Source organism: Lotus japonicus, chromosome 2 (assembly GCF_012489685.1).
Source record: "Lotus japonicus ecotype B-129 chromosome 2, LjGifu_v1.2".
NCBI classification, from domain to species: domain Eukaryota; kingdom Viridiplantae; phylum Streptophyta; class Magnoliopsida; order Fabales; family Fabaceae; genus Lotus; species Lotus japonicus.
In genome coordinates this window covers 27727871-27755575 of record NC_080042.1, presented here as the reverse complement: position 1 = coordinate 27755575, position 27705 = coordinate 27727871, and the positions used below count along the sequence as shown (strand labels likewise).

General features: G+C 40.9%; 1 protein-coding gene across 1 annotated transcript; it reads left to right on the top strand.

The window, feature by feature from the left end:
- Positions 1–17855: 17855 nt before the first annotated feature.
- Positions 17856–18944, top strand: LOC130736293 (uncharacterized). Its single transcript, XM_057588134.1, has one exon. The coding sequence runs from the start codon at positions 17856–17858 to the stop codon at positions 18942–18944; it is 1089 nt and encodes a 362-aa protein (XP_057444117.1).
- The last annotated feature ends 8761 nt before the right edge of the window (positions 18945–27705 follow it).

Here is a 27705-nt window from a genome sequence, read left to right as displayed (position 1 = left end):
AGGTAGCGAAGTATGTTGCTGCCTGTCTAACTTGTCAGAAGGCGAAGATTGAAAATCAGAAACCTGCTCAAATGCTACAATTGTTGGATGTGCCAAAATGGAAATGGGATAGCATTTCAATGGACTTTGTGACGGCTTTACCTGCTACAAGGAAGAAACATGACTCTATATGTGTCATAGTGGATTGATTGACGAAGTATGTTCATTTCTTACCTATCAAGATTAGCTACAAGGTGGAACAGTTAGCTGAGATTTATGTCGTGGAGATTGTACGCTTGCACGGTGTACCATCAAGCATTGTTTCCGATAGAGACCCGAGGTTTTCTTCGCGTTTCTGGGGAGCTTTGCAGGAAGCTTTGGGAACGAAGAAGAGACTAAGTTCTGTTTATCATCCTCAGACGGATGGACAAACCAAAAGGACTATTCAATCATTGGAGGATTTGGTAAGACATGTGTGCTAGATAACCAAGGAAGTTGGGAAGAGATACTATCTTTAGTAGAGTTCACCTACAACAATAGTTTCCATGCGAGCATAGGGATAACACCTTACGAAGCATTGTACGGTCATAGATGTTGTACTCCTATATGCTGGTATCAAGATGGCGAGAACCTGATCGTTGGAACAGAGTTAGTTCAACAAACGACGGAAAAGGTGAAACAAATTAGAGAAAAGATGAGAGCGTCTCAGAGTAGACAAAAGAGCTATGCCAATGTCAGACGGAAGAACTTGGAGTTCGAAGTGGTAGACCATGTGTTTTTGCGAGGCACACAGACTATTGTTGGTCAATCTGGAAGTGCACAGAATCTACTCGGTTTTAACTATCGAACCTAGGGAATTGGAATGCGAAACTCGGTTTAAGCTTCAAGTTCACGGATGGAAAGCGAGTAAAATTCAGCTTTAAGGTTGGTTGTTGAATTGGTAAATTTTTAAGCTAACAAAGATAAGTGTATGAAGATCACACAGTAACTAAACATCATGGGTTTTCGTAAAGAATTTTCGTCGATTGAGTTATTAATCATTAATTAGTGACAAAGATTCATTTTACCAAAAAACCCTTAACTTAGATCGTAAATCACTTAAGATCGAATCGTGCGGAAAAAAGCGAATAAACGATTTAACTGAAATGATACTTGTAATTAAAAATAAAAGTATTGTGGCCACACCCATGTGTGTAAAACCACGTTTGGAAATTGTCAACTGTGTTACAACTGAAAAGAATAATTAAACCATCACAGAAGTTCAACAAAAAAAAAAGTAATCAAAACTCAATGCATTCGCTCTCGGGTTCCCAAAATAAACTACCCTCCAATTCAGTCTTTGTCGTCACTGGAGATCTCAACAAGCTCAACCCCAAATACATCCTGGTCCCGGTGGCGCTTCTTCAAAGGCGGCTCCGCTACTGGCAGAGACTCTAGTGGCATATCAAAAGAACCAAACACACAACAAGCATTCCTATCGCCCCACCAATCTGGAACTTCCGGTACTCGACTATCCAACACCACGTTGTCGTCAAGCCTTGGCTCCTCAACTGGTGCTTGAACTGGAACCACATTCTGCTCCGCTGGTACTTGGACTTCGACAGCTACCTCTTCAGAAGGGTCTATCTCCACTGAAGCGACTTGTGAATCTACATCTTCTAGGTAGTAGAACCTTGGTGGTGGATAAGGCATGGTGACTTCACCTGTCATCCGCTGAATCTCCACAATGTTCCCATGCTTGTCCTCACAATGTTCCCAGAGATCCGCTTTGTCTGGGTCAGTACCACCAGAGAACTTGGGTGGGTTTTGCCTCCTGAAATCATTGAGGCCTTTATTCTGGTCCAGAGTTACTTCCCTCTGGCGCTGATGTTGTTCACGTGCTTCTTCAGCAGCACGCCTCATGGCATTATCGTTTGCTTGCGCTGTCACAGCTTGGGCCATTGTGGCCATCATCTCAGCTAACTGGTTAGTGTTCACCATGTTCTGTTAAGTTAGACAAACAGTTAGTACTCATCATAAGATAGCATTTCCATAACTATACAATATGATTAAGCAATAACTTCAATCAATTTTTAAGCGAAAAATCGCTTGCAGACAATCAATTTTCACTCTTTGCAGAGTCACACAACCTAGCACAGAAGACCTATTCCCCAACAACTCCCGAAAGACTCGACAAGCTCTGATACCACAATGTAACACCCCGATTTCGGTGGCGTCACTTTAGTAACCAAAAGTAAACTTAATGCGGAAAAACGTGAATATATTTTTTTTTCGATAATAACTAAGACAAGACTGAAATAAATAAAACCCAAGTGCGAAAAGTAATAAAACTAATATACAATATATAAACAGCCCCCGCTGTAAGTAGCAACCTCGTCACGAGTGAACCTCAGTGACGGGTAATAGAAGAGTAGCGCCCGTAGGCAAAAGTACAAACCAAAAGAAAAGGTTAAGTGTCCGCAACACTATCCCTCAAAATGAGAATAAGCTGGCCCATCGGCCTGAAACAAGACTTCCTAAGTCCAACCAACTCTCTGTGATTCCCGTAACGAAACCACACAAAAAGCTATAGGTGGGAAACTACCCTGTCCCGAATGAAACAAATGATGTTCAGAGCTAAGACTCTACTCCTACACTAATCCCATCTCGAGGAGCTCACACTAACACTCAATCCTACATGCTAGCGTGATCGTCGTCCGAATCTGAATCCAGAACGACTAAGTCTAGGTACATCCTCCGTCCTCCGCTAGCTATCGCGATGCGCTCCTGTTCCAGCATCCCAACTCTAGTTTCCCCCGAAGGGTGAACCGTCGTGAACTAGTCCGCCAAAGACATCTGACAAAGGGCGTTTGTTCGCCAAAGCACACACAGAAGACGCGAGGGTCAACTCCAAAGAATTATGTAAATAATAGCAAGGATAGATACAGATAATAGGATAGCCACTTAGGCTTTTAGCTAGGGATAACATCCTAGGGTTGCATATCTCATGATGAATATAAACGACGATAAATCACAGTTAACATGCCTAAAATAGAATTAACAAGTATCAAACACACTCATCACTAAGTCAGTATGCATGTTGCATGAAATGATATGCAGGTTAACCCAGTTAACCACATGCATTCCGGAAAGGGATGGACATCAAACGGATCAGCCCTAACACCAGCCACGGTGGAACCATTTCGGCCCGCGTGCCTCTTACACCACACAAAGGTAGCCAGATCAGCAGTAAACCCGTAGGTCTGCCATTTCGGTCTGCTACAAGAGACGTCTACAAACGCTCTTTCACGGCATTCCGGGTCTTATGACCATTTTGGAAACCGACGAGGTCCAGAGTACGTCCTGTGTTAATACCTCATTAATGTTGCATGTATGCAAAATGATTAGTCAAACAACGTCTCCGTCCTCACTCGACACGTCGCCACGTGTTCTAGGGAAGTTAAAGTCTCTAAAAGCTTACCCTAAGGTAAAGTCGATTCTGCGACCAAAAGACACACTTCATAACGACACATAGCTGCTCCAACAGCACCACAACAAACGCTGCTCCAACAGCACAATAACAAACGCTGCTCCAACAGCACAACAATAAACGCTGCTCCCACAGCACAATAACAAACGCTGCTCCAACAGCACGACAATAAACGCTGCTCCAACAGCACAACGATAAACCCTGCTCCAACAGCACAACAACAAACGCTGCTCCAACAGCACAACAACAAACTCAACACTTGGATCCGACGACACTCCTCGTTTTTCCAAAACTATGATTTGACTTCCAATGCCTTCCTTCGAGGTTGTTATCATTACTTAAAGATTTTGAGGTTATTTAAGGTCTTATGAATTTTCTTTATAAAATAGATTCCATTTTGTCTTATCGCAAGTCTTATACATTTTCAGGATCTCCCAATCCCAAGTCGCTTCCAGAGGATGTCTCGATCCACTAAACAAAATTAAGGCCCGAACCTCGTTCGTCCTATCAAACTTTCTCAAAACTCTCAAAATAAAATCGGCATGACCTGCCCGCTATTCTCACCATTCAGAATCTCAGATTCTAGTACAGAGCATATTTAAATCATCACAATCAACAACATGTCATATATCAATAAATCGCATCATAAACACTTAGCACTTAGCATATAAAGCATGCACCACACATCCTAGATTACCCATATAGCACATAGCATGTAAGACAATCTCAAAAACATTCAGCCGAAGCCTCAGAAAACATTTTCCAATCACACACAATTCCAGTGCATAAACAGTAAACAATGTCGAAACATCGACCCTAAGCATTAACTAGAGATTCAGTGAGAAGCCCTCACCTGAAAGTTCTCCAGAATGATCAACTAGTGCTTCCTCGCTCTCAAAGTGTTGGTCCTCGGGGAAATCCTCAAAAGCACCTTTACAATAAAATCACAGAATACTATCAGAATCTATCGGAAACTAAGCTATCGATACTTACTAAGGTTACTCGAAGTAATCTATACCCTAAGGTACGATAAACTAGCGCGAAAGACAAGTTTTCGGAAAAGGAAATTTTCCTCCTCCCCCCCTAATAGGGCTCGGCCACTTTGTGCAATTATGGGGCTCGATTTTTCTTCGATCAAACTTGGTTCCTATGCTTTCATAAGCCGTAACTAAGGGTATTCTGAACTCGGAAAAATTATCGGATCAAAAACTGTCGCAGGGGTATTTTGGTCATGATTTTTAACTTAGGATTTTTCAAAACTGAAATCCCAAAAATAAAATTTTGCAGGGACGTCACCAACGACGTTTATGACAACTAATCCTACTAGCACTAAGCTAAGGCGATAGTTTTTAGCCTAAAGGTTGAAGCTTTACACCAAAAACTCCAAAAATGGGTATTTTAGGCTCAAATTGATTCCGGCGGAATTCCGGCGACATAACGGAAAATCTAATCCGGCAGAAGTGATCTTGGGCATATAAGGAAGAGGTTTAGAATCAAAAATGAAAGATTCAGGATAGTTTTGCAAAAACCCATAAACTATCAGCTCAGAAAAGCCTACAGAAAAGCTATGGAAAAAGCGATCAGAGGTAAGGATTAGCGACTATACCTCGAAACCTTGAAGTAGCAACTAACGGATCAACGATCAAGCAAGAGATGAACAAAATTCTTCTTCCTTCTTCCTTGTTCTTGGCCGCGGGTTTGAGGAGAGAAAATGGAGGAAAATTTGTGTTTTTCTTCCTTTCTTGGCTATATATAGAAGATGGAAATTCGCGGGGAAATGAAAGTTTCGCGAATCTGATTTTTCCGGCGTCATTCTCCGTGAATTAATAGATATGTTTTGGCAAAAGAATTCCAAAGCTATAAAGAGGTCTCCTTGTATTTTTGGCAACTAATGCATAGTCGGTGTAAAACTATTTTACCCGATAAGTTGCTTTTTGCATCGAATGTCGGAATAGAAAACTTCCTTCTGAAGAAAGATTGAAATCATCAAGAGAAATGGGTGTACGCGTGTAGAATATTCATTTGAAGCTCTGAATATAAAAAGTCTTCATTGTCGAGTAATTCTAGGGTTTTGAAATACCAGGGTTTCTGTTTCGGCAAACTTCCGATGATTGGACTCGGACGTTCGTAGATCCTAGAGTTTCCCCTCGAAACGATTGTGATATATGGAAAAAGAGAAGTTCTAACATTTCTCTGAAGATTTTTGGAATTAACTTCCGTCGTGCCTAAAAGTGAAAACTAGCTATAAACTAGGGTTTCTGACCTAGGTTTAAGCGTAAAACGATCGTGCTATAACTTTTATCGACTTCGATACAATCCTTTGACTTTTCCTGAACTTTCTCCTTCATAAATTTATTTCATTTGGTAAACTCTTGTTCAGGTTTCCCTTCACGATACATCAACCCTAATCGTGAATAGGATTCTTTTCACTTAGCATAAGCTTAAAAACTTGGGTCTTACATTACTACCCTCCAAAAAGAAAGTTTCGTCCTCGAAACTTAGGGTTAGTAAAAGTCCTAGATATTGTTCCATAATCTTTTCCTCTAACTCCCATATAGCACCGTCCGTGTCTTTGTTCCAACAACTTGCACTAAAGCACTCTGCTTTCCCTTCGATTGTTTCACTCTTCTAGTCCCAGTGCTGACCGACGGCGTCTCAAAAGACATATCGTCTTCTAACTCTCTGTTATCCGGTTTGACCACTTGCGTCGGGTCTCCGTTGGAAATAGTATTTGTTGGCATTCGTGCAATCGCACAACCTTAACCACTTGCTCCTTTGCTTTTGTTCGTCCAAAATACTGATTAGTAACTCGGTACATCTCTATGCTCCGGAGTGAATGCTCAACTTGAGTCTTAATACCTTGTGCATCACAAGACTCATTCCCTTTAACATTAACTTATCAACAACTTATAAGCTAACCTTCATCTTAATATCTAACAATTCACTATTATCGTCTTCGTCCTCAAAACCTTCCTCACTCAAACCAGTTTACACTTACTGAAATCCCTAACGCTTCGCATCAATCGAGATTTATCCTCTAGAAGATCAAATCATAACTATACCTCAAGGGACTTAACTAGTCATTTCGTCATCCGATCCTCCAACCTTCTGAGGTTTAACTACTATCGTAACTGCTATCACCACTACATCCCTTACTCACACATGATTTCCAACTCCCCAAGTCAATCTTAATCATAGGATTCTTATTCAACTGAGCAAAATTCACTTGCTAACTCTATCAAGCATCACCGAAATCCATAACAAAGTTCCATTCACTCTTACACTCTGAGTAGCTTGTCCAACTATGATAACTTCAAGTATTCATCTTAATACTAACACTTTCCTTCTTGTAACTTGATTACCAGCTTGTCGATAAATTTCTTAATCTCCCAATCAAATTATGACAAACTTCAAGTCCTATACACTTATGACAAGAATTAATAGACTTAAAACCTAAACCTTTTCCAAGTTTGGATCTCTGATGCTCTGTAGCTCTCCAACATTTCCTAAAAGAATATTCATCTCTTACAACGACAACTCCTTCCCAAAGAAAATCAATTACTTAACACGAACTTTCCTCCCAAATCCGACTAATCCTCGATCAATTCGAATTCATCTTACACATCCTTCTATCAAAGTCCATATCCAGCTGTGATTCCGAAAATCACCCCCTCAATATTAAGTTGATCAGGCCTAATACATCGAAGGTGAAAATCTAGAAAAAGCCCACTGGAACAGTCAATGAGTTCCTATCATCCAGTGGTCGCAAATACCCTGACGTTAAATCTTCAATGATGTCGCTACGGAACTACACACCCTCGACATCATACGTATACTATCCATAATGAATCTCTATGAAATTCATTCTTCAGCTTCTAGCTTCCTTTTAAACGCATCGGTAGAAGACTACTTTCTAGGCTTAGCGTGTCATTCTAAACCTCGTATAACTTCTATAGCTAAAATACGAGTAACAGTAAAGTAAAGTCATAATAGGCGTAGTAACTATAAGGTCAAAGCGTAAACCATATACGTAAGATAGGTGTGTTTGCACACTCTACAAGAAAAATGGAACATATTATACTAGAATGAGAAAGAATGGTTAGAAAGTTACCATCGTTCTTGCGCTCTCCTCTGACAAACCCCTCAGCTCTCTCACCGTCCATGGTGTAAACTCTTGCTTTAGTCGCAGGACGCTTTCCACGAGCAGTGTTCACGGTTGGCTCCGTCTTGGGTGCTCTGCACTGATCGGCAGTGTGCCCCATTTTGTTACAATTGTAACATTTGGGCCTCGTGTCGGGACAAGCATTGGCATAGTGCCCCGGCTCCCCACATCTGAAACAGGTCGTCTCCTTCTTCAAAGTCTGATCTCCGGAACCTCCAGCAGCACCCGTCATGGGTCTGTAAGATCCGGAAGTAAATCCTCTTCCAGCAGGACGCTGATATGGCCCCCTGCTCTGAAATTTCTCTCTGCTCTGAAAATTTTGAGAGCCCGACCTCATCGGCCCTCCAGTTCCAGCCCGGTTAAGCCTCCGGTCCTTCATCAGTTCCACTTCCGTGGCCTTCTCCACCAACGACTGGAATCGCATGATTCCCAGTGGCCTCACTGAGTCCTCAATATCCGGCCTCAGTCCATTAACGAAACGCTTGCACATGTAGCGCTCGTTCACATGGTCATGGAAGAATTGGAAATGCTTCGCCAAAGATTCCAGCTTCGAAGCAAATTCCGGTACAGACATACCTCCCTGACGGAGTATCAGAAACTGTGACTCCCGCTCATCCCGAGCACTTGTTGGAAAGTATTTCTCCAAGAATGCGTCCCGGAAAGAGTTCCAGTTAATCTCTTCATGGTTGGCTTCCATGATTCCCTTGTTGCCTTTCCACCAGTACTCAGCATCGCCGAGCAACAGATAAGTCGCCATGCCCACCTTGGCACCCTCAACAGTCTGTAGTACGCCGAATATCTTTTCAACCTCCTGGATCCAGAGATCCGCTTTGTCTGGGTCAGTACCACCAGAGAACTTGGGTGGGTTTTGCCTCCTGAAATCATTGAGGCCTTTATTCTGGTCCAGAGTTACTTCCCTCTGGCGCTGATGTTGTTCACGTGCTTCTTCAGCAGCACGCCTCATGGCATTATCTTTTGCTTGCGCTGTCACAGCTTGGGCCATTGTGGCCATCATCTCAGCTAACTGGTTAGTGTTCACCATGTTCTGTTAAGTTAGACAAACAGTTAGTACTCATCATAAGATAGCATTTCCATAACTATACAATATAATCAATAACTTCAATCAATTTTTAAGCGAAAAATCGCTTGCAGACAATCAATTTTCACTCTTTGCAGAGTCACACAACCTAGCACAGAAGACCTATTCCCCAACAACTCCCGAAAGACTCGACAAGCTCTGATACCACAATGTAACACCCCGATTTCGGTGGCGTCACTTTAGTAACCAAAAGTAAACTTAATGCGGAAAAACGTGAATATATTTTTTTTTCGATAATAACTAAGACAAGACTGAAATAAATAAAACCCAAGTGCGAAAAGTAATAAAACTAATATACAATATATAAACAGCCCCCGCTGTAAGTAGCAACCTCGTCACGAGTGAACCTCCAGTGACGGGTAATAGAAGAGTAGCGCCCGTAGGCAAAAGTACAAACCAAAAGAAAAGGTTAAGTGTCCGCAACACTATCCCTCAAAATGAGAATAAGCTGGCCCATCGGCCTGAAACAAGACTTCCTAAGTCCAACCAACTCTCTGTGATTCCCGTAACGAAACCACACAAAAAGCTATAGGTGGGAAACTACCCTGTCCCGAATGAAACAAATGATGTTCAGAGCTAAGACTCTACTCCTACACTAATCCCATCTCGAGGAGCTCACACTAACACTCAATCCTACATGCTAGCGTGATCGTCGTCCGAATCTGAATCCAGAACGACTAAGTCTAGGTACATCCTCCGTCCTCCGCTAGCTATCGCGATGCGCTCCTGTTCCAGCATCCCAACTCTAGTTTCCCCCGAAGGGTGAACCGTCGTGAACTAGTCCGCCAAAGACATCTGACAAAGGGCGTTTGTTCGCCAAAGCACACACAGAAGACGCGAGGGTCAACTCCAAAGAATTATGTAAATAATAGCAAGGATAGATACAGATAATAGGATAGCCACTTAGGCTTTTAGCTAGGGATAACATCCTAGGGTTTCATATCTCATGATGAATATAAACGACGATAAATCACAGTTAACATGCCTAAAATAGAATTAACAAGTATCAAACACACTCATCACTAAGTCAGTATGCATGTTGCATGAAATGATATGCAGGTTAACCCAGTTAACCACATGCATTCCGGAAAGGGATGGACATCAAACGGATCAGCCCTAACACCAGCCACGGTGGAACCATTTCGGCCCGCGTGCCTCTTACACCACACAAAGGTAGCCAGATCAGCAGTAAACCCGTAGGTCTGCCATTTCGGTCTGCTACAAGAGACGTCTACAAACGCTCTTTCACGGCATTCCGGGTCTTATGACCATTTTGGAAACCGACGAGGTCCAGAGTACGTCCTGTGTTAATACCTCATTAATGTTGCATGTATGCAAAATGATTAGTCAAACAACGTCTCCGTCCTCACTCGACACGTCGCCACGTGTTCTAGGGAAGTTAAAGTCTCTAAAAGCTTACCCTAAGGTAAAGTCGATTCTGCGACCAAAAGACACACTTCATAACGACACATAGCTGCTCCAACAGCACCACAACAAACGCTGCTCCAACAGCACAATAACAAACGCTGCTCCAACAGCACAACAATAAACGCTGCTCCAACAGCACAATAACAAACGCTGCTCCAACAGCACGACAATAAACGCTGCTCCAACAGCACAACAATAAACGCTGCTCCAACAACACAACAACAAACGCTGCTCCAACAGCACAACAACAAACTCAACACTTGGATCCGACGACACTCCTCGTTTTTCCAAAACTATGATTTGACTTCCAATGCCTTCCTTCGAGGTTGTTATCATTACTTAAAGATTTTGAGGTTATTTAAGGTCTTATGAATTTTCTTTATAAAATAGATTCCATTTTGTATTATCGCAAGTCTTATACATTTTCAGGATCTCCCAATCCCAAGTCGCTTCCAGAGGATGTCTCGATCCACTAAACAAAATTAAGGCCCGAACCTCGTTCGTCCTATCAAACTTTCTCAAAACTCTCAAAATAAAATCGGCATGACCTGCCCGCTATTCTCACCATTCAGAATCTCAGATTCTAGTACAGAGCATATTTAAATCATCACAATCAACAACATGTCATATATCAATAAATCGCATCATAAACACTTAGCACTTAGCATATAAAGCATGCACCACATATCCTAGATTACCCACATAGCACATAGCATGTAAGACAATCTCAAAAACATTCAGTAGATGAATCATCTACATTGTCAGCCGAAGCCTCAGAAAACATTTTCCAATCACACACAATTCCAGTGCATAAACAGTAAACAATGTCGAAACATCGACCCTAAGCATTAACTAGAGATTCAGTGAGAAGCCCTCACCTGAAAGTTCTCCAGAATGATCAACTAGTGCTTCCTCGCTCTCAAAGTGTTGGTCCTCGGGGAAATCCTCAAAAGCACCTTTACAATAAAATCACAGAATACTATCAGAATCTATCGGAAACTAAGCTATCGATACTTACTAAGGTTACTCGAAGTAATCTATACCCTAAGGTACGATAAACTAGCGCGAAAGACAAGTTTTCGGAAAAGGAAATTTTCCTCCTCCCCCCCTAATAGGGCTCGGCCACTTTGTGCAATTATGGGGCTCGATTTTTCTTCGATCAAACTTGGTTCCTATGCTTTCATAAGCCGTAACTAAGGGTATTCTGAACTCGGAAAAATTATCGGATCAAAAACTGTCGCAGGGGTATTTTGGTCATGATTTTTAACTTAGGATTTTTCAAAACTGAAATCCCAAAAATAAAATTTTGCAGGGACGTCACCAACGACGTTTATGACAACTAATCCTACTAGCACTAAGCTAAGGCGATAGTTTTCAGCCTAAAGGTTGAAGCTTTACACCAAAAACTCCAAAAATGGGTATTTTAGGCTCAAATTGATTCCGGCGGAATTCCGGCGACATAACGGAAAATCTAATCCGGCAGAAGTGATCTTGGGCATATAAGGAAGAGGTTTAGAATCAAAAATGAAAGATTCAGGATAGTTTTGCAAAAACCCATAAACTATCAGCTCAGAAAAGCCTACAGAAAAGCTATGGAAAAAGCGATCAGAGGTAAGGATTAGCGACTATACCTCGAAACCTTGAAGTAGCAACTAACGGATCAAAGATCAAGCAAGAGATGAACAAAATTCTTCTTCCTTCTTCCTTGTTCTTGGCCGCGGGTTTGAGGAGAGAAAATGGAGGAAAATTTGTGTTTTTCTTCCTTTCTTGGCTATATATAGAAGATGGAAATTCGCGGGGAAATGAAAGTTTCGCGAATCTGATTTTTCCGGCGTCATTCTCCGTGAATTAATAGATATGTTTTGGCAAAAGAATTCCAAATCTATAAAGAGGTCTCCTTGTATTTTTGGCAACTAATGCATAGTCGGTGTAAAACTATTTTACCCGATAAGTTGCTTTTTGCATCGAATGTCGGAATAGAAAACTTCCTTCTGAAGAAAGATTGAAATCATCAAGAGAAATGGGTGTACGCGTGTAGAATATTCATTTGAAGCTCTGAATAGAAAAAGTCTTCATTGTCGAGTAATTCTAGGGTTTTGAAATACCAGGGTTTCTGTTTCGGCAAACTTCCGATGATTGGACTCGGACGTTCGTAGATCCTAGAGTTTCCCCTCGAAACGATTGTGATATATGGAAAAAGAGAAGTTCTAACATTTCTCTGAAGATTTTTGGAATTAACTTCCGTCGTGCCTAAAAGTGAAAACTAGCTATATACTAGGGTTTCTGACCTAGGTTTAAGCGTAAAACGATCGTGCTATAACTTTTATCGATTTCGATACAATCCTTTGACTTTTCCTGAACTTTCTCCTTCATAAATTTATTTCATTTGGTAAACTCTTGTTCAGGTTTCCCTTCACGATACATCAACCCTAATCGTGAATAGGATTCTTTTCACTTAGCATAAGCTTAAAAACTTGGGTCTTACAGTAGTAGTTAGTCAGTTAAGCTAACGAATTCTCACATCACACAACCCACCAAAACACCTTGGCCAATCTCAAACATCCGTATATGCACAGTTCTCTGAGGGGACACACTGTACAACCCTCAATTCACGGGCAGACACACAGTCATCCCAAGGGGACCTACAGTACACCCTTAATCTCAAGGAGACTGCAGTCAACCTTATCACATGGAGCTGCAATGATCCACAAAAATCTCCCTCGAGTGCAAGTAACCGTTTGTCTCTAACGACACCATCGTTCTCATGGTCATTAGTCTTAACTAGACCTATGTTCCATTAATTCACATTTACTTGCAAGCGATTAAATCTCGTTTCTCTTTGTTTAAGGCTCTAAATTCAACGTAGTGTCTTACAACATACGTCGAATAAAATAACAACAAAACAATCACAACCACAGTGGGAATTACAGCTGGATGAGCGACCCTTTTCACGATTACTCGAAGAAGCATAAAACATCGTATATGCATGAACATAATCATAATTTTCAAGCCTTTCAAACACACAATCATGGCAAATTAATCAAACGAGATGTCTAACGACCTGTGCATGAAAACGAAAGGATGGCCCAAACCCTTAAAACTAGGTTCGGCTGAACCATGTATATGGCTCTAGGGTTTTACAAAAAAAAATTCCTTTCTTTTCAACCTCACAAGCGTTAGTCCAGCCCCCGAACATCAATCTAATCACCCAAATTTTCCAGATTTGAACAATGATCATGAATCATGTTGTAACAAGTGAAAACAAGCCAAACTTAGCAAGTTGTCATAGGAACTTCACATAAAATCATAGATCCATGGCAAGTACAACAATTAGAGATTAGTAAACATGGTATTAATAGCAAAAAGGTCCAGCAACTATCATGATCACAAAACTCATGCAAAAACAATCAAGATCATGGCTTTTCTCATGGCAATTCATGGCAAACAACCCTAGGCATTCTACCCTTCCTAAACCAGCCCTTACCTTGAATGAAAAGTGATGGAAAAACAAGGGTTTGGTGATGAAAAAAAATAGAGCCAAGAGCTGCTGTCCAAGATCGTCTCCTTGCTCCCCCAATCAGCTTCCCTCTCTCTCGCTCACGTCCTCTCCTTCTCTCTCGTTCTCTCTTTCTTTCTCTCTTTTCTCTTCTCTTTTCTTGTTGTGTTTCACGTGAAAATAGTATGGGAGGCACTTCTATTTCTGATTGCAAAAGAAAATAAGGTTCCCCCCCCCTCCCCTTTTTTTTGCAAAACCGGCGGCCAACACTCATGGGCTAGGGTTTTTTTTTTTTGCTTTTCTTTCCCCTAATTCTTCACTAGTTGGCCCAAGCCCAAAATCAAATGGTCCACTAATTAATCACTCATTAATCAGTAATTAACTCCCCATTATTCACTAATCATTCAGAATAAAAGCCAAACAAAACCCTCCCCCATCACACATGTAGCCGGCGGCTACAAGGAGCTTTAGGGTTCCAAAACCCTAATCTCCTTCTTCTCCCAAGCCCATGCCAAACAAGCCCACTTAGGTTTTTCTCATACTCTACCTCAGCCCACAACCTCTGATTAGATAATTAATTTGACAATTAATCACTAGTTAAAAGGATTAATACAAAATACAATTTCTTACTTTTAGCAAATTTCGTAAGAACTGTACAGCATGACCTACAGTCACTAAAAGGTGAATATCTCGGGCTACAAAGGTCGGAATGACATGAAACCGACGACAGAATTTAGCTAACACAGAGCGCTACAACTCTCATTAACAAAGCCTCTCAAGATTAGGTCGTTAAGACCTCTCAAAAATTCACACAAAGTCACGGAAAAATTTACAAATAACTCAAACATCACTAAAACTTCACTTTCATTCAATACTTCACCTAAGTGATACAATAATAAGTTTAGAGTCTTACATTTAGCGCTAAGTTATAGTCCTAGGTGGACTCTCATCATTCCTTTAGTGTTAGGAAGGAAATTCCTTACCATCAATCACCTTTCCACAAGTGCAAGGAAGGAACCTCGCACAAAACCTCTGGAGCAAATCCTCCCAAGAGGCGATATCTTTTTGTTCATCAAACCAAGCTCCAGCTCCCCTTGTCAAGGAATAAGGGAAAAGCTTAATCTTTAACTCATCATCTGTCACTCCTTCCTTCTGGACAAGAGATCTAGCTTGGGTAAACTTGACCATGTGGGCATGGAGATTCTCGTACTTCGACCCCCCATACTTGTTTCCACTAACAAGGTTGATGAGAGCCGGATGGAACTCAACATCTTTTTCTTTAACCTTGGGGTCGCTTCCGGAATATTGGGCAAGCTCTTGATCACATCACAAACAAAGTCATTAACAAGGTTAGTTTCTAACATGGGGTTGAAAACAGAAAACCTTACCTTGTCCTTTCCAACACGGAGAATGAGCTGACCCTTATCAACATCAATCTTAGCTCTACCAGTAGCTAAGAAGGGTCGGCCAAGAATGAGAGGAATCTTCTCATCCTCTTCCATATCAAGCACCACAAAGTCCACGGGGAACATGTACTTGTCCACCTTTACCATCACATCTTCCACAATCCCATATGGTGTTTTTAGGGATTGGTCCGCCATTTTTAAGGAGACCATAGTCGGGGTGACTTCTCCTAAATTCAGCCTTTCAAACATGGAAAGCGACATCATGTTGATGCTCGCTCCTAAGTCATATAGTGCTTCCACTTCCGACGATCCTTAAATCTCCACCGGAATAGTGAAACTTCGGGGGTTTCTCCTCTGTCTTGGCATTTTTCCTTGCAAAATAGCACTACATTCTTCGGTCAACATCACTGTTTCATCAACCTCCTTCAAACTTCTTCTCTTGCTTAAGATGTCATTCATAAACTTAGCATAAATAGGCATTTGTTCCAAAGCATCAGAAAAAGGAATATTGATATGGAGTTTCTTAAAAACATCAAAAAACGTGGAAAACTTCTTGTGCATGTTCTTCTGGGCCAATGCTTTAGGGAACTGAACCGTGCTAAGTTTAGGAACAGGATCATCCATCACTCTCGCTTTGATAGGAAAAACAACTTCCCCCTCAACTATCTTCTCACTTTTTCTCCCTCTATTTTTTTTATCTAATTATTTCAACACTCTCCCACTTCTAGTGGTTATAACAGAGGCATTTTCTTGCTTAGGATTAGGGATTGTATCGGAAGGGAATTTAACTTGAGGCTTCTCAGCTATTTGCTGGGCCAGCTGGCCAAATCGGTTATCCAAATTTTTTATAGCCGCCTCTTGGTTCTTGTAATTATTTTAAGTCCGGTTGATGAAGCTCTCAACTAGCTCCTCCAAGCTCTTCTTACTACCACCACCATCAACTTCAACTCGCTTTTGCTGTTGTCTTGAGGTTTAGCCTTGGACACCTCGATTAGGAAATTGTCTTCGAAAGTTACCTCCTTGTCCATTGTTGCCTTGCCTCCAAGAGAAGTTGGGGTGGTTTCTCCATATAGGGTTATAAGTATTAGAAAACGGGTCATTTCGAACTTGACCCATGATCTTGACTTCTTCTAATCTAGTCTCGGTACAACTTTCACTACCACGAGGCCCTCCACAAGTCACACACTCCACCTTAGCTACTCTCGCACCGACCACCTTGGTCGCCTTCATTTGGTTCTGAATTTCAGCCATTTGCTTGGAGAGTTACTTGTTGGAGGCAATGAGTTTATCATAGGCTTCAATTTCTAACCCTCCTCTTCAGGCTTGGCGTTCATTGTTAGAGTTCATGGCTCTCACAGCCATCTTTTCAATCAATTCATACCCAACTTATGGAAGAAGGGCATCGAACTCTCCATTTGAAGCCGCATCCAAACCAAACCTCGAAGAGTATTGGAGATCATAATAAAACTTTGTCACTTGCTCAGCTTGGGTGAGGTTGTGTTGAGGATTCCTCAAGAGCTTCTTGAAATGCTCCCAAGCTTCATAAAGGTTCTCGTCAGCAGATTGAGCAAATTGTAAGACCAAGATTTGGTTCTGTGTACATCTCTAGGTTTTGATAATAACATGCATATATTGTGAGTATGAATGACTTTGGTACTCAAACGTTTGTCTTTTGTATTCATCAAAAGTCAAAGGCCAAAGTGTTGACCACTAAACCAGTTCTGTCACTTACTACGTTCAAATGAACGGTAGTTTACTGCTTCAGATGTTCTGAAGATTAAAGCTCTGATGTGGGATCTGGAGAATCAAGAGCTAAAGACTCTGAAGGCTAGAAGTTCTAAAGTGAACGGTCAAAGACTCTAAAGACTTAAAGATTTTGAAGACCCACGAAAGCTGGCTCTGAAGACCAAGTGTTTCTATTCTGAAGACAGGATGTTCTGAAGGGAACGCTCCAGAAGTTGAAGACTTGAAGTTCTGAAGATCCAAGCATCCTCGTGACTCTGACTAGAAGCTTCACAAGTTCACAACTGAAGCGCGCCTCTGAAGATCAGAAGTCAACTGTACAGGACAAAATGTCACTATCAAATAGTACAATAGAAGTGTACTATTCTAACCAGTCTACCTACGAGGATCAACCTCGTACGTTCTGGAATTTCCAGAAGTACCCTCCAACGGATAAATTCTCTCAACGGAAAAATCACTTTGTGGTTGGAGTATTTAAAGGCTGAAGAAAGGAAGAAAATTACTAAGACACTGCATTGCAATACAACCTTCATTCAAGCGATAAACTCTTAGCAATCTTTTCTTCACTGTTCTTAACTTGTTTACACTCTGCTTGTTTTAGAAGCAAATCTCTTGTAAACACAACCTCAAAAATCTTGATTGTATTTTTCCTTAAGGGACCGGTTAGGCCAGTAGCCTTGAGAAGACTAAGACTTGTGTGTCTTGGTGTTTACTAGTTCTTAGGATTGTTAGTCACTGAGCAAGGTGTGCTAGTGCTGTTGTAACAACCTTTGATTAGTGGATTACCTTCATTTGATGAAGGAAGATATCACCTAAATGGGTGGACTGGATTAGCTTGAGGATTTGTTCATGTGAACTAGGATAAAATCCTTGTGTGTTTCGCTTTTTACTCTTTACTCTCCTACCTTTGAATCCGAGATTAAGTGAACCTTAAAAGAAACTATTTTTACTTCAAAACCCTATTCAAACCCTCATTTCTAGTGTTTTTCATACCTTCAATTGGTATACGAGCTAAAGTTTTGATTACCACACTTAACAGTGTTCAGTAGATCCGGGCCGGTGTGAAAAACTTTATGGTGACCACCAAAAATGGAGACCAGAAAGACCACTACAGCGCAAAACCCCCTGTCTTTGATGGTAAGAAGTTTGACTACTGGAAAGATAGAATTGAAAGCTTCTTTCTTGGATTTGATGCTGATTTTTGGGTCTTAGTTGTTGATGGCTACACACGTCCAGTTGATGAAGATGGTGTGAAGATTCCAAGAGAAAAGATGAATGGAGATCAGAAGAAGAAATACAAGGATCACCACAGAGCAAGAACAATTCTACTCAATGCCATCTCATATGAGGAATATAAGAAGATTAATGATCGAGAATCTGCAAAGTCCATCTTTGATTCTCTGAGGATGACTCATGAAGGTAACGAGGAAGTAAAGGAGACAAAGGCTCTAGCTTTTGTCAAGAAGTATGAAGCCTTCAAGATGGAACCAGGTGAATCTGTGGCTGCCATGTTCTCTAGATTCCAGATGCTCATTGTTGGGATTAGAGTACTTGACAAAAGCTACACTACTGCTGATCATGCAAAGAAGATCATCAGAAGTCTTCTTGAGAAATGGATGCCTTTGGTGAATGCTTTGAAGTTGTCCAAGAATTTGAACAAGATAAGTCTGGAGGACCTGGTAAGTATCTTGAGAAGCCATGAGATAGATCGTGCTGAGCATTTACCTCAAATGAAGCAAAAGTCCATAGCTCTAAAGTCAAGACCTGAGAAGGCCAAAGCTCTTCAAGCTGAAGAAGAATCAGAAGAATCCACTGAATATTCTGATGAAGATGAGCTCTCATTGGTATCCAGAAGGCTCTACCGTATATGGAAGCATAGGCAAAACAAGTACAAAGGATCAACAAAAGCTAAAGGAAGACAAGAGTCTTCAACTGGTCAACGGAAATCTTCTGGCAAAGAAATAACTTGTTTTGAGTGCAAGGAGTCGGGGCATTACAAGAATGAGTGTCCTAAGCTGAAAAGAGAAAATAAGCCTAAAAAGAATTTCAAGGCTAAGAAAGGGCTCATGGTGAGTTTTGATGCCTCAAGATCAGAAGAAGAAGATTCTGATGATGAAGTTGTCGAAGCACTCATGGCAGTAACAAAGGACAAGGAAATATAGTCAAAAGATGAGTCAGCATCAGAAGCTGAGTCAGACTCTGAAGATGAAAATGAGGTATTCACATCCTTTTCACATTCTGAACTAAAACTGTTTTATCTGAGATTATGGGTAAATATGATTCGCTTCTGACTAAGCATAGATGTTTGAAAAAGGAATTTATTGCTGCTTCTGAAGTCACTGCTAAAAATGAGAAAACGATTTCTGATCTAAATGAAAAGAACTTCTTCTTAGTCAACTCTAACTATTATGGCTCATGGTGACTTTTTGTAAGACCCGGTTTTAGGGCATATTATTTTAATAATAATATTGAATAATATTCTGTGAATTATTTGTGCTATATGTGATACTATGCCTTTAGAAAGGGAAATTATTTTATTAAGAACATCATTAGACCTTAATAATATCTAGATGACGATGTACTCGTCATTACGGTCATTTTGGCTGTAATATTGCTAGGGTTATTTTCCGACGACTTTTAGGTCAAAATCGGCCCGATAGCGGGGATGAGCTGGTGAATCGAGTCGAAGAGGACGATCATGTGGGCCACACCTCATGGGGAGGTGCTGGGCATGATTTTAAGAATATTCTATGAGGGGATATTCCTTTGTTTTATTTCTGAAGGTTTTATTTAATAAAATGGGTTTTTATTTAAATAAAATGTATTTAATTATTTTTAAACCTATGGTTTATTAGATAATTAATTCTGAAAAGTATTTTTGAGTTATTATGAGAGTGGTGCACGAAATTTGGAGCCAAAATTATTGATAAGGTATTGAATTCAAAATTGAGTTTTAATGTATTAAGGGTGGAAATTGTGCAATTAATACATTAATTATTTTAGGGTTTTATTTAAATTATTATTTTAAATATTTTTGGGTGAAAATATGATGAAGATGGTGAGGTTGGACGGCCAAGAGCCTTGGAGGAGAAGTAAGGAGACTTTTTTTTCCAATTATTTCCTTATTTAACTAGGTTTTTATGAAAGGAGTGATTTAAGAGATTGATTTCTTTTAACTTTCAATGAATGAGAGGATTGAGTTTTTTTTATAAAAGGAAGGGATTATTTTATTATTCAAATTATATTCAGATTTATTTATAAAAGTGATCACTATTTTTATTCAAATATTAGGAGATAGGAGTTATTTTTGAAAACACTAGAAAGGGTGATGATGGTCGCCGACCACATTAGGATTAAGGGGGGGGGTTTATTTATTTATTTTTAATTATTAATTAAGAGGAATTAAATGCTTTAAGTTGGGCTTGGGAAAAATTTGTGAAAAACACTTGCCCATTGTGTGTAGCCGCCGGTTTTACAAGGGAAAGGGAGGGTTTTTTTTTTCTTTTCTCAAGCCAAGGAGGAGGGAAAAATAGAAAGGCTAGCATACAACTTTCACGTATGTTTTCCAGAAGAGAGAAAAGAAAACTTTAGAGAAAAAACTAGGGTTTTGAGAGAGGAAAAGAAGGAGCCGCCACCCTAGGAGGAGAATAGAGGAGCCGAGAGAGAGAGAGAGAGATCAAGGGAGGAGAGAGGAACTTCGAGCAGAGGAGGAGAGCAAGGATCATCTCTTCATTCTTCATCTTTTCTTTCTCAAGTTTAATGTAACACCTTGATTTCCGGGTGCCAGTTTAGTAACCAAAAATAACTCTACGCGGAAAACAGGTAATTTTTTTTCGTTTGACTCCTTTTAAATCAAGCAATAGAAAATAAAGACATAGCCCAACCACTAAACTAACCAATATACATCAAATATAAACATGTACAACCTCAGTTGCACTTCCACGTCACGCGCACTCGCAGTGACTCCAAAGTAGTGTGCCCGTAGGCAAATATTTACAGATACAGAAGTGTGAGTAAGAAAGTTTATAATTACAACCCACTAGGAGAAAGTCGGCCTCAAAATGGCCTAAGCAAAGACCCCTATGGTCCGACTGACTCACTGTGATCCCTCAGTAAGAGAACCACACAAAAAGTCATGCGTCGGGAACCTACCCTGTCCCAAAAGCAAAACGAATCAGAGCTCTACACAAAACATGACGCTAGCCTAACCTACCCTCCCAGCTCAGCTCATAGCTCCTCCTCCTCCTCATCGCTGCTCGGCGAGTAGCTCTCCCCACTGCTCTCGGAGTCAGAGTCGGAATCCACCGTATTCATCTCGGTGTCCAAGTCCACGACCTCCCTCCTAACTGTCCTGCGCACCGTCCTAGTCGAGCCGGTCTCCACATCCACCTCTCCTGTAAGAACATCCTCCTCCACCACCCTAAGCAAGGGGTCCACACGGTAGCCGTGCGGTGAAGAGAAAGAAAAGAGACGTGAGGCAGATGGGACGACAGACTCCCTCTTTGGCCGCACAAGCCTAGAGGACGACGCCACGTCGGTAGGATCAATGGCAGTAGCAGGAGGTGGCGCAACAGGTGCAGCAACAACAGGCTCAATCTCCGTTGGGTCCTCATCATCAGAAGGTGAAGTCGGCGGTGGTGCAAGTGGTCCTCGACCAGAGCCTGGTCCACAGTGAAATGAAGTTAGCAAGTTGAAGCTCAGCTCCATGCGTCGTAAAGCTCCCTTCGATAGACGTCCACGCTCGTCAGTTCGGTCCTCCATGACCCTTCCCCGGTACGTCGCCCGATGACCCACAAGATAGATCACCCAAGCGGTGGGGCATGTCAGTCAACCAGCTCAAACCTGATCACCCCCGAGGGAGAGACCATCGAAACCCAATCCACCGTCGACGTCTGGCAGCAGGCCGACCGCCCAAACACAAACATGAAACCAAAGCCAAGGCGCTAGGGTCAACTCACGGAAATAAGTAGATATGCACTCAACATGTGATATGGGGTATAGATATATATATGTTGAAATATAAATATAAAGGCTTAATTGCATCTTTGGTCCCTGACATTTATAAAAGCCACGATTTTGGTCCCTCATCTAATTTAATTACAAAAATCATCCCTCACCTAACACTCTGTGAACAAAGTTGGTCCCACCGTCAATTTTTTAACGGAAGAAGCTTATGTGGTGTTTGAAAACTTAGGTGGAAGTGCCACTGGAGAGAGGGAGGCACATGCCTCTACATCTCAGAGGAAAAAACAACAAAAAAACTCAGAGGAATAGGACACAACCTCAATCCCAGCGTTCCAACAACTAGGCCTCCCAACAGCAAAGCTTCACTATGAGATAAAAAAAACAGCCGAGAGGAGAGGAAAAATCGATTCTGACGCCAGTGGCACTTCTACATAAGCTTTCAGACGCCACGTAAGCTTCTTCCGTTAAAAAATTGACGGTTGGACCAACGTTGTTCACGAAGTGTTAGGTGAGGGACGATTTTTGTAATTAAATTAGGTGAGGGACCAAAATCGTGGCTTTTGTAAATGTCAGGGACCAAAGTTGCAATTAAGCCAAATATAAATAATCCTAGCATGTTATTGGCTCTAACAATGCTTCAATAAATCAACCAGCACACAATTCCTGTCAGAATGAATGTATGCGTGAAATGCAATCAATATGATCCGGATATATGTGACGCGTTCCCGTTCGCCACAAGTGAAGCATTCCCGTTCTTCACTATGGATGAACCATTCCCGTTATTCATCCTTGGTGAACCATTCCCGTTATTCATCGTATGATGAACCATTCCCGTTATTCATCATTAATGCATTGGTGAACCATTCCCATTATTCACCATGAGATGCACAGGTGAACCATTCTCGTTATTCACCCGATTGATGCAATATGTTTAGCTAAACATCGAATCGTCCTCAACACATAAGTGTTTAGCTCAAACCCAAACTCAAAACAAACCCAAGAGTTAGTGTCGGTCAATACAACACAACTCGGAGTTAGTGTCGGCCAATACAACACAACTCCAATAACAAAACCCAAAATCAAAGCCAGAGTCAGTGTCGGTCAATACAACACGACTCGGAGTTAGTGTCGGTCAATACAACACAACTCCAACAACACCCCCAAGAGTACTAGAGTACTCGGTGACTTTCAATCATCACCGTAGCTCACCTCAGTGGCTTTCCCCAATTCCAATAACTCTCCAAGCTCACAACAAAAGTCGACTTTTCCCCGTCTTTCGCAATCATTTTCTCCTTTAGGTTCCCTATAATTATTCGTTTAGTAAAAACGGTTCGAATTGGATTAGTCAGGTTATGAGTTTATTTCTCAAAGTCTAAGTCTCCCAAAGTCTCTAGTTTTCGAAATTCTAATCAATCTAAGTTTTCCAAAAACCCTCCAAAAGAAGTTTCCCAGGGAAAGTCTAAGTATTCAAACGAATCCCAACGAATGGCTAAGTCTCAAAACCCTTATTTGAACTTGCCTAGGGTTGTTCATCCAACCCGAAATATCAAAGATCACCAGATCAATGAATCTCCACTCCGAAGTCGCGTCAAAAAGCACAATCCAACAATATTACAATATCACAAGTTATGGAAAAACATCATAACATCAACTCATCATCATAATCAACATCAGATAAAGCATAAGTCGAATTCATCGACGCCTATCATGCAGTCATAGCTAATAGTAAGTTGCCCTAACCTCGAGCTGATCCAGCCTCGCAATCAAAGTCTCCTTCACAGGAATGCTTTGAAACTCCCAAAGTTCCTTCAACTGAACCTCGGAGAAAAACAAAGCAGAATCCAAACAAAATCGATTAGTTCGATCGCAATACAATACATAAACGATAGACCAAGCATTAAAGCTTCGGAATACGACAATCGGATACGAAAAGACAAGTTTTCAAAAACGAAAACTCCCCCCCTCCTCACTACATAGCTCACGGCCCTAAGAGAAAAAGGGCTCCGGCTCTTTTTCTTCGATCAAATCTGTTTACAAGGTATTTTTAGGGTAAAACTAAGGCAAAGAAACTGTCGGAACAATTTTCGGACAATCGGATCAAAATACGGCCGTTCAGGGGCGTTTTGGTCCAAAATAAAAGCTCAAAACCTCAAAGTTATCAGTTCGGAAAACAAATTTGACAGCAATGATCCTAACGACATTCATGACAACAAATCCTAAAGGCACAATGTAACACCCCGATTTCGGTGGCGTCACTTTAGTAACCAAAAGTAAACTTTATGCGGAAAAACGTGAATATTTTTTTTTTTCGATAATAACTAAGACAAGACTGAATTAAATAAAACCCAAAAGCGAAAAGCAATAGAACTAATATACAATATATAAACAGCCCCCGCTGTAAGTAACAACCTCGTCACGAGTAACCTCCAGTGACGGAAAGAAAACTGTAACGCCCGTAGGCAATATGGACAAACCAAATAAAAAGGTGAAGTGTCCGCAACACCATCCCTCAAAACTGAGAATAAGTCAGCCCAGATGGCCTAAAACAAGACCTCCTAAGTCCAACCAACTCCCTGTGATTCCCGTAAAGAAACCACACAAAAAGCTATAGGTGGGAAACTACCCTGTTCCCAAAGGAACAAATGATGTTCAGAGCTAGGACTCTACTCCTACACTAATCCCATCTCGAGGAGCTCACACTAACACTCAATACTACATGCTAGCATGATCGTCGTCCGAATTCGAAATCCAGAACGACCTAGTCTACATACACCATCCGTCCTCCTCTCGCAACCGCGATACGCTCCAGTTCCCGCATTCACAAGGTCTCACGCCTCAGTGAAGCTTCTCGGCTCATCCCTTGGATGGCTAAACCAACTGCTCCCAGAGCACAGGAGTATCAACATACTCACAACTTCTTAACATTCTCATTACTTGGGATCCGACGACACTTCTCGCTTTCCACAACTAAGATTTGCATCCAAAGCTTCCTTTCGAGGTTAACGCCATTACTTAAAGATTTAGAGGTTGTTTAATGTCTTATGAGTTTTCTTTTCAAAATAATATCCTTTTAGTCTTATCGCAAATCCTATAAGTTCTCGGGATCTCCAAATCCCCAAATGACTCCAGAGAATGTCTCGATCCATAAACATCATAACAAGGCCCGAATCTCATTCGTCCTATCAAGCTTCCCCCAAAACTCTCAAAATAAAATCGGCATGACCTGCCCGCTATCCTCACCATTCAGAATCTCAGTTTCTAGTGCAAAGCATATTTAAATCATCACAATCAACAACATGTCATATATCCATAAATCTCATCATAAACACTTAACACTTAGCGTATAAAGCATGCACCACACATCCTAGATTACCCACATAGCACATAGCATGTAAGTCAATCTCAAAAACATTCAGTAGATGAATCATCTACATTGTCAGCCGAAGCCTCAGAAAACATTTTCCAATCATACACAATCCAGTGCATAAACAATAAACAATGTCGAAAACATCGACCCTAAGCATTAACTAGAGATTCAGTGAGAAGCCCTCACCTGCAGATTCTCCAGGACGATCTCCTAACACTTGTTCACAATCAAAGGCTTGCTCCTCTGGGAATTCCTCAAAATCACCTTTAGAGCAAAACCACATAAATACTATCAGAATCTATCGAAAACTAAGCTATCGATACTTACTAAGGTTACTCGAAGTAATCTATACTCTAAGGTACGATAATCTAGCGCGAAAAGACAAGTTTTCGGAAAAGGAAATTTCCTCCTCCCCCTTTAATAGGTTCGGCCACTTTGTGCAATTATGGGGCTCGATTTTTCTTCGATCAAACTTGGTTCCTATGCTTTCATAAGCCGTAACTAAGGGTATTCTGAACTCGGAAAAATTATCGGATCAAAAACTGTCGCAGGGGTATTTTGGTCATGATTTTTAACTTAGGATTTTTCAAAACTGAAATCCCAAAAATAAAATTTTGCAGGGACGTCACCAACGACGTTTATGACAACTAATCCTACTAGAACTAAGCTAAGGCGATAGTTTTCAGCCTAAAGGTTGAAGCTTTACTCCAAAAACTCCAAAAATGGGTATTTTAGGCTAAAATTGATTCCGGCGGAATTCCGGCGACATAACGGAAAATCTAACCCGGCAGAAGTGATCTTGGGCACATAAGGAAGAGGTTTAGAATCAGAAATGAAAGATTCAGGATAGTTTTGCAAAAACCCATAAACTATCCGCTCAGAAAAGTCTACAGAAAAGCTATGGAAAAAGCGATCAGAGGTAAGGATTAGCGACTATACCTCGAAACCTTGAAGCAGCAACTAACGGATCAACGATCAAGCAAGTAATGAAGAAAATTCTTCTTCCTTCTTCCTTGGATGAACTCGCGGCCTTGAGGAGAGAAAATGGAGGAGTTTTGTGTTTTTTTCTCACTTGTTTGCTATATATAGAAGATGGAAATTCGCGGGAAAATGAAAGTTTCGCGAATCTGATTTTTCCGGCGTCATTCTCCGTGAATTCTAAGATAGGTTTTGGCGAAAGAATTCCAAAACTAAAATGAGGTCTCCTTATATTTTTGGCAACTAAAGCATAGTCGGTGTAAAACTATTTTACCCGATAAGTTGCTTTTTGCATCGAATGTCGGAACGGAAAACTTCCTTCTGAAGAAAGATTGAAATCATCAAGAGAAATGGGTGTACGCGTGTAGAATCTTCATTTAAAGCTCTGAATAGAAAAAGTCCCCATAGTCGGGTGATTCTAGGGTTTTGAAATACCAGGGATTCGGTTTCGGCAAACTTCCGATGATTGAAATCGGACGTTCGTAGATCCTAGAGTTTCGCCTCGAAACGATTTTGATATATGGAAAAAGAGAAGTTCTAACATTTCTCTGAAGATTTTTGGAATTAACTTCCATCGTGCCTAAAAGTGAAAATTAGCTATATACTAGGGTTTCTGACCTAGGTTAAGCGTATAACGATCGTACTATAACTTTTATCGATCATGATGTAATCCTTTGACTTTTCCTGAACTTTCTCCTTCATAAATTTATTTCATTTGGTAAACTCTAGTTCAGGTTTCCCTTCACAAACATCAACCCTAATCGTAAATGGAAATCTCTTCCACTGATCCTAAGCTTAAAATCTTGGGTCTTACACACAAAGTCAGATTACGACTTTTCGACAATAAAGTTTCGAAATGTGCGACAAAAAGGGTTTTGAATCAGTTTTTCAGATCCTGGACAACTCGATCACAATCGGCGAATACTGACGGAGGTTTTAGACTCTTGGGCACGTGGAGAACAAACCCCAAGCGAGAAATCTAGAAAAACGGACAGTTTTACAAAAAGCTCAAAACTTTGAGCACAGAAACGACTACAGAAACGCAGTAGAAACAGTAATCAGAGGTAAGAATCAAGTTAGTTACCTCGGTACCTTGAAGTAGGAACGAACTGCGCGAAGATCGATCGAGTTTCGGCGAAAATCTCTTCTCCCTCTCCTCTCCACAACTCACGATCCCAAGATGGAAGAAATGAAGATATTTTGCTTTTTCGACTATTTATAGGCAGGTGAAATACCGGGAAAATGAAAATTTCGCGATTTCGATTTTTGCAGCACGTTCACCAATGAATTCTAAGAGAGATTCTGGCGACAGATTTCCAGAACTCAAAACAAATCTCTGACATTTGGGAAAAACGATATCTAAAATCCCAAAAGCGGTGTAAGTTAATATGTCCCGAAAAACTACTTTTTGCTGTGATTGTCAGACGACAAAACTTCCTTCTGAAGAAAGATTGGAAACGTCGAAAAAAATCTGGCAACGCGGACGGAAACTTCGTTAAAAGTCCCGAATAGAAAAAGTCTTCATTCAGTGAGTGAATTTAGGGTTTCGAAGCAAAGAAATTAGCGTCGTCGGACTTCCGAAAAGTGAATACTATCGTGCGTATAGTCCAGGG